Source organism: Typopeltis vanoorti, chromosome 16 (assembly GCF_054136105.1).
Source record: "Typopeltis vanoorti isolate ZY-2024b chromosome 16, IOZ_Tvanoo_1.0, whole genome shotgun sequence".
Lineage (NCBI taxonomy): Eukaryota > Metazoa > Arthropoda > Arachnida > Uropygi > Thelyphonidae > Typopeltis > Typopeltis vanoorti.
The window spans coordinates 29,582,088-29,591,030 of NC_143564.1; the positions used below are offsets into that span (position 1 = coordinate 29,582,088).

Below are 8,943 nucleotides of genomic sequence, written 5' to 3' on the forward strand. Positions count from 1 at the left end.
AGTGCTAGGCCACCTGAAGAAAGGCATTCTCAGTTTGATTCTAGTTACTGACTAGAGGAATTTTTTCTATCCTTCAACTGGTTCATGAGTTAGTCAATCTCAGACATGAGTAAGCAAGTTTTTTCTCCAAGAAACTCTGGTTTTTCATCCAGTAAACTTAAGAAAACTGACAATGGAACCAATGCTATTTCAGACAAATAATATACTGAATTAGGGTTAGGGACTACAAGATAGCGACATGTCTCCCTCTCTTTGTTGAATGTTGTTTATAATTAGCGACGGTCTTAGTCTTGGGTCAGCGAGACTGAAATAACCCCTCAGTTCCAAAAGTTAGCCCTAAAACAGCCTCACCTACTATCTATAGAGAATAAATGACATCAGCAGATTTTTTTTTATTTTTATTTATGAGAAGAAATTGTTTTGAGAGGAAAGTGACAAAACTGCATTTAGAAGCAGTGAAAGTGACTAGGTTGTTATCACTCCACTGAAGGATGGTGTGAATACGAGTGTTCAAGATTCTTATTGTAGATGATCTTGAAACCTGAGATGTTTGAGCACTGCAAGGTTCATGGGAGTAAGGTGAGTGGCATGATCAGCAAAACTCAACAAGGATTCAGATCAGTGAGAGAAAGTGATTTATGTACATGAAGAAGAGAGTTGGGTGAGATAATAGAGAGCAACCTAAGGAACAAGCATTAGACCAAAAATGTGAAGATGAATACACTCCCACCATTACACACAGTGAACGACACTAGTGATAACTAGCAAACCAATTACAAAGGGACGAAGACAAACCACAAGATAGCAATCTGCTGAAAAGCCCTGTGTCGAGTGCAACAGCACCGATTTCTCCAAATCTTTCCACGCATATGCCCAGCAGTAGGTGATATAAGTAAGAGGATCTGTTGTGGATCTTGACTGGCAAAATCCATCCGAGTGATCATGAATTGATTGGTTGTTGATGCCTTTCTCCATTACTTTAGACAGCACTGAGTTAAGAGCAACAGATTGATAGTTTGACAGTAAATCTTATCACCCCATTCCTTTCTTTTTTTTTTCTTCTGAATTGGCTATATAGCCCCATCTCTGAATTGGCCCCATGCAGCTGAGTACAATATAGTGTAGAGATGACTAAGAACGTTCAAGATCACATCTCTGCCTCTTAAGAAAAGGAGTAAGATAACCTCAGAACAGAAGTTCTCAGTAAAAAAAAGATGGCGATTTGTCTCGATCATGATCATTTATGCAGCAGCTGGAAGAGAAGAATGATGTCAGAAGTTGCAGCAAGCAGTTTTCATGAAATGTTTTGTAAGAGTTACATTATTTATCCGTAAATTAATATTAACATCTGGGGAACGAAGAGATGGAAGCACAGAAGTTGCAGTGAGCAGCTTTCATGAAATGTTTTGTAAGTGTTACAATATTTCCCTTTAAATCATTTATGTTACTGATGTATAAATTAAACAGCAACAGCACTTGTACAAAACTCTACTCTGTATGCCACTAATCACCCACCTTCTCCTGGATTCAATTTCTCATACGAAGGTGATCTGAAATGTTCTTGGCTTAACAATGAAAAAACGAATTTATAATTTCAAAATTATTTTTATTATTCAACATAATCTCCCTTAAGACTAATACATTTATTCGAGTGATGCTCCAGCACCATTATTCCATCCCAGTAGTGGTTCTCAGTAAGATCTGTAAAATACCCTCTACAGCTGCAATCACTTCTTGATTCGAAGAAAAACACTGACCAGCGAGGCAGAGTTTTACTTTTGGGAAGAGATAGAAGTCAGAGAGAGCCAAATCTGGGGAATAGAGTGGATTTTCCAACAATTCATAGTGCAGATGTTTTAATTTTCCCACTGCAAAAACACCTTTGTAGCCAGGTGCACTGTCCTGGTGAAAGATGATTTTTTTTCTTCTGCAAACCGGGTCTTTTCTCACAAATTTTTTCGTCTAGTCTGGTTAAAAGATCGGAATAATATTCCCCAGTTACTGTTTTACTCTTTTCAAGATAAGATAATTAATAAACAAAATGCCTTTAGCATCCCAAAACACCAATGCCACAACCTTTCCTGCTAATGGAACCAACTTTGTCTTCTTTGGCGCTGAACAACCGGCTTCTGTCCACTGTTTTGACTGCTGTTTGGATTCTGGTGTATAATGGTGAATCCAAGTCTCATCCATAGTAATAAATTGACGCACAAAATCAGTTTTATTCTTGTTAAAACGTTCCAAGCACTGTTCAGAAATTTTCATGCGAGTGAGTTTTTGATCTGTTGTGAGCAAGCATAGCACCCATCTTCGCAAAGCTTTTTCATTTGCAATTCTTCATGCAAAATATATCCTATATGTTCTCTTGAAATGCCTATAGTCTCAGCAATTTCATGCACTTTGACTCGCCAGTCATCCAATACCATATCGTGCACTCGATCAACGATTTCTGGTGTTGTTACACTTTTTGGACGTCCTTAACGTGGATCATCTTCAAGACTGGTACGGTCACTAAACTCAGTAGCACATTTCTTAATTGTCAAAAACTAAGGAAAAGAGTGCTCATAAACTTTTATAAACTTCGAATGAATTTCTTTTGGCATTAAACCTTCTTTTACAAAAAATTTTATAATCGCATGATACTCAATTTTATCAATTTAGGGATACAGACAACACTTTTGCTTCAGATGGCTGTATAAAACAAACTACTTGATAGAATGATTTGCAATTTCACATGGATGCTTATGACAGATGTACCAACTTAGAAAAAAAAAAATCTTGCCGACAGTGTTGCCATCTATGGTTGAGGCCAAAAACTTTTCAGACCACCCTCGTACACTACTCTTTACTATCTGTTCAACAGCCATACTCTTGGCCAAATTACCAACTTCATATCTCAGGAGTTGTAAGGTATTGGTGATATCAATCACAGAATTCAGGAATATGATTCAGGAATGGGTGACGGTCAGGAATGTGATACTCTATGGACATGGTATTGCAAAGGATAGGTCTTTCTTAAGTAATTTGCTCACTTTATTATACAAAGTGAATAAAATTACTTAAATTAAGGGGAATTAAATCTCACATTGTTTTAAAACCGAATAAGAAACTCAAGATTAGAATCAAAGAGTTTCATGCCGAATATAGTATGGTAAACTATAAAAGTATCGGAAACTACTAGCGTGAGCTAATGCACGTAGTCCTAGTACGTAGTACAAACTCGGGCAACTCATAGCAAAGGTGGAGAAAGTTCTGATCACTATTCTTAGTATTTTTCATAATGTAAAACCCATCTCCTAGGAGATGTATGATGTTATACATTATGGTGGGAGGTCACTACCCAGACCAGTTTCAGCCTTTATTGAGGCTTCATCAGTGAGCAGCTTTGAGTAAAATTACTTTATTATAATAAAGTGAGCAAATTACTTAAAAAAGACCTGCCCATTCCAATATCATGTTGTCCATCGAGTATCACATTCTTGACCATCACCCATTCCTCAATTCTGTCTGTGATCGACATTGCCAATAACTTAGCTGTTACCACTCCTGAGATACCGACCTGTAATTTGCTGCCTCTGTCTCAGAACCTCCTTTATGCAATGGTGATATTCCATGACCATATTTGCATTCAAGTTATGCAATATGCTAAGCATCTCCAATTCATCTTGCTGTTCTCACATCAATCAGTGTCGCATCTGGCACCTGCAATATCTCTGCCAGGATGACACACTCTTGCAAAATGATCACTCAGTAACTGAACTATTTTATCCACTCTGTTATCTCCCTACCATCAGCATATATGTCAAAGTCATTCTTCCTTTTATTTGCCAAACAGGAACATTCTTTGACCTGCTCAGCTGGTTTACTCTCATAATCTTCTTTTGCTTCCTTACCATACCCTTTTTGCCAGTGTTTGGGACAGTATAAGCTTGATCACTTTTCTCTTTATAATACACTGGCAATGCTTACTCTCTCAATCATGTTATTCACTTATTGGCAAATCTTTCTTCATTTCTAGAAATATGACACTTGTCAATTGCTAGATTATATGTACTTAAAAAAAATTTTTTTTTCTTTTTTTGTAACTTATGTTTATTGATGCCACTCATCCAACCCTTACCTGATTTATTCTACATACTCTGGGAGTCTGATACTGCTTTCTTCAATGTGCCTTAACCAGCTCCCATGCACTGCTAACATATTTCCCCTCCAGATTCTTGTGCCATTGCACTGCTCCAAGTTGGCACTCAGTTTGTTATAGTCATCTGCTTTATAATTCCACACATACCTCTTAGCTGAAAATTCCGATCTGGCAATCTCCTAAGTCAAGACCACATGATCACCTAGATGGAGGCAATGTGGCCACCTTAGTTACTGCCAAGTTCATAGATGTTATCATCAGATCCAGCTCTCTCTCAAATTGGCCAAGAAGGTGTGGCGTAAGTGGGCCAGTTCAGCAGCAAGAGCATTGTCGTTGGAACAGATTGCTCTCACTCTATAGGTTAGCGTTTTTAAAATGCCATATTGTTGAGAAGGATGATGGTGTGATTGTTTGTGTAAGTATCTCCCTGTATGTGTGGGTTTTCTAAAAACTGAAAATGATAAGGAACCATCTGGAAGACGTGTGATAAGTGTATCCAGGAAGGGCAGACTATAATATAAGGCCAATATATATAATATATAACACTATAATATATATAAGGCCAATGGCTATAATCCACATAAGATAAACAGAATACTAAACGCTCCTAAGAAACCCCTCCCACCCTCCACCACAGAGAACTACAACAAAACAGTCACCATCCCATATATTAAAGGCATGTCCGATAAGATTTCAAGAATTCTTAATAAACAAACTACGCACTACATTCAGACCATGTAGCAAATTAGTAAGCCTTATCTGCTCACCCAAGGACAGCATTCCCCCTTTATCACATCCAGGAGTCTACCAAGTACCCTGTTCATGTAATCAAGCCTACTACAGTCAAACAGGAAGAATTGTGAACATCCGCATCAGCGAACACAAAAGATACGTCCAGAATTATCAATATGGCAAGTCAGGCCTAGCAGACCATGCTCTCGATACCCCTGCACACAGGATCAACTGGAAAAACACAAAAGTACTACACAGAAGTCTTACAAGTCAGAGAGATTGTTCTTAGAGGCGACAGAAGCCCTGAAACACACTCCAAATCTCAACAAATATGGCTGTATTAACTCGCCTAAGATCTGGGAGACAGTCATCTTAAGAAAAAAACTATTTTTTTTTTTTTTTTTTTTTTAGGACTCTAGTCTTATGTGATAGCTACAATTTTTTTTTTTTTTTTCAGATAGAGGGTGCCAAAAATCAAGACTCTAGTCTTTGTGTTGCTGCTACAATTTTGTTTAACTAGTCCGTTGATTACACCATATTGTTATAGTCTCGCGTATTGTGACAAACTGTGTTTTTGTGCTCTGAAGATGCTGGTTATAACATCAGCGAAATATCAGCAATAAGTTAATAAATTAATTATTTACTTACTTTCTGTGTTCTAATATATACCATTAAAAAATAAACAACATGTTCGATGAACACATAAGTCTGTCCACACGCTTATTCAGGAGAATAAATTAAAATTTGAAGGTTTTTTTTGTTTGTTTGTTTTTTGATTTTGGCTACAACTCTCTTGAAATTAAGAAGTATTAAAAAATCATTAATGAAACTGATCATAATATCATTGCCTACCTTTTCTGTTTTTGCAGTAAAATTTTTTGCAGTAAAAATAAAATGATAGTCAACGAGTATGATTATTATTACTATTATTACACCCTCCAAGATGTCAGCAGACTCACTGTAGGAAGATCATTGAACTAACAATATATTTATCATACTGAATCATAAAATCTTGAACACTCCCTGCATTAACAACATATTCCAGTAATGTATTCCATTCATCTGCAATTCCCCATGTAAGAAATCAACTCCTCAGATGCCTCTTCACCACACTCTTACATAACTTCCAGGGATGGCCTCTAGTTCTTCTCCTCTCGCTTTCTACTCCTTTTATAATCTCCTCTGGATTAATCTGATAAAATCCCTTCACTAACTTAAACATCTCTATCATAACTCTTTTCCTCCTCTCCACCAAACTCTGGAATCCACTTTCATTCAACCTCTCTTTATAGCCAACAATCCAGAGCCCTAATATTGTCTTAGTCATCTCTAGATCCTCTCCAATATTTCTACATCACAATGAAAACCAGGTGACTAAATCTGAAGACCAAAGTCCAAGTGTGGTCTGACCAGTGCTTTATATAGTGGCACAACCATCTCCTTATCCTACATATTAGTGTACTTTTTATCATAGCATCACTATGACACGCAGTCTTTGCAAAACTTGCAATGTGCCCTCTAAACTTGAGTGTACTGTCAAAGATCACTCCCAGAACTTTAATCTCATCCACTTCCTGCAGCACAGTGCCATCAACATCACAGTACACAGCTTTCTGCTTCCAAATCCAAAATGCAGCACTTTATTACTATATTTATTAATATTAAAACTACAACCCCACTCCTTTTTCCAAGTCAAAAGTCTATCAAATCTTCCTGAAGGAAATTAACATCAGCAGTGTTGATGAAAATGATATGGAACAAACCAATAATGAATAAGTATGATGATGATAACCATCTAATCTTATCACATAAGAACATCATTCATAGGCTCAATGACCTGTTATGGCAAAGATCTACAGTGCAGTCTATCTGCACATACTGTCTGGCCAGCTTGCCTGCATGTAGGAAAAAAAAATGTTTCTTCAAGAAAAATCCAACTACCTCTATATGAAACCATTTAACTTACTTCAGGCGAAAAGCCCTAAAGATATGATGCAAGGTATCATAGACATGATTTGAACCCAGGCCTTTGAAACCAAAGTATATCATCGCTACACTGTTCTTGAAGGCAGTTAACATATAAATCATAGTAAACAATAATGACCTATAATGTATTTTATAGTTCTCCAGTCAGTAAACTGGTATATAATAGTTTAGTTTCAGTTTTTGAAATGCAATTTTATGAAGTTAATTAATGAGAGCATTTTAACTACAATGATGCTCCAATATTAAACCTTACATTTCATAAGATGCTGCTGAAAAAAGCATATACACTTGGTCATCGACTTACAACTGACTTCCGTTCTGGCTGACAGGTCGTAAGTCGATCTGGTCGTATGTCGGCCACATATTTATTAACAGTATTCTTTAACCTTTCTAATCTTTTTATCATAATGTGAAAAATAACACTGTACATACTATACTGTAAACACAAAAATACAATCTAAAATTAATGTAAAAATTAATACAAATGAAATTTACAAAATCAATTTTTAATCTTTGCTTGTGCTGGATTGTGGATCGTCAGGGTCATGTTCTTGGGTTGAGGTAGGAGATGTTCTCTTGATGAGGAACATGCTTTGTTTGAACAGTTTGTTTCTTTTTTCTTCATATATCTCATGATAACAACGCACAGCATCTTGAATGATATTCAACCTTTGTGAATCGTTCGCCATTAAAGTTGATTGCTTCGATCATCTTCATCTGCACTTCCTGCTTCTCCTGTGACATGTACATTATGCAAAGCAAATCTTTTTTTAAAATGCTTAAACCATCCCGTACTGCTTGAACATCTTCTGCGTAATCGTCTCCAGCGTGTGATTTTAAACTCTGAAACAGACTTCTAGCCTTCGCTTGCACTGTGCAAAGGCTCATGGGTGAATTTTTCTGTATTAAATCTTCCATCCACATAAACAACAATTTCTCCATTTCATGGATGGGTCCCTGTCGTTGCTTGGTTAAAATTGTAGGCTTCATAGGTGTGGAATCTTTCACAGCTTCCCGAATTCTTTCTTTGTCCTTAAGTATCGTCGATACAATAACTATCGTATCCCATAGTTATCATATGTGCAGCTGCCTGATTTATTATTAATTTATTCATAAATTAATTTTTTTTGTGGTTGTACGTGCAGACGGTCATAAGTCAACGACCAGGTGTATTTTAAAAGTATAAAAAAAGCTCATTACCTTTGGCAACATTTTGTAATGAGGAGGAAGTGGAATAGTCCCCACAATAAATGGTTCAGATTTCAACCAAAGTCTAAATGGTCTTTCAGACAATGCCATTTCAAATAAAATTCATCACCTATAAGTGAGAAAAGAAATCCTTCTATTTACCTATAAAAACAAATATATATAAACTATAAAATATAAACATAAATATATATTAAATAAATAAATAAAAATATCAAATATAAAAATATAAATATATAAAAAATAAATAAAATATAAACAAATATACACTATAGAAACAAATAAAATTACTGAGAATAAATTTAAAAAAAACTATTACTTAAGAATCACAAATTTTATAATCAATTAAATAAAATTCATGCTTAAATTACAGAAACACTTAAGCACTTCTGTTCATTTCTATAAAATTATGGAAATTACAACCATGTTAAGAATAATTATTTTGATCTACTAACACATTTCGACCTTTACATTAAGGTCATCATCTGAAGTATACACATATACAGAGACAAGCTATATTTCAAACAGTATGCCAGAGTGATATTAATTTGCTCAACTGTTTTACTGACCTAACCTCTAGTGGAGAGGAAAAAATCCTATACCAAAGCTATATCCTATTTATAACATCAGGTACCAAATTCTAATCGATACTTTTAATAGAGCAATAATGGTCCCCTAATCAATAATTTAACATCAGTGTTAAGGCTAAATCCTAGATTAAAAAGTGCTAATTATAATTTAAAATAAACTCTTAAAACGAAAGGTTATGCAGGTAGAATATGGGATATCAATATTCTTGGGATGTTTAAACCATCATCAGTGTTAATATTAGAGTGATTGATAAGAATTTCACAAGCCTCTTTAAATTTGCATTCATA

At 35.5% G+C, this 8,943-nt stretch overlaps 1 protein-coding gene across 1 annotated transcript in view; it reads right to left on the reverse strand.

Moving 5' to 3' along the window:
* The window catches only part of LOC150097913 (TBCC domain-containing protein 1-like), a 349,586-nt gene extending 341,388 nt beyond the window's left edge, over nt 1-8,198 (reverse strand). Inside the window, exon 1 of the mRNA XM_090406629.1 lies at nt 8,060-8,198. Within this exon, the coding sequence (XP_090262755.1) occupies nt 8,060-8,158 (99 nt within the window). The 5' untranslated portion in view covers nt 8,159-8,198. The remainder of the gene's footprint in view (nt 1-8,059) is intronic.
* Between the last annotated feature and the right edge of the window lie 745 nt (nt 8,199-8,943).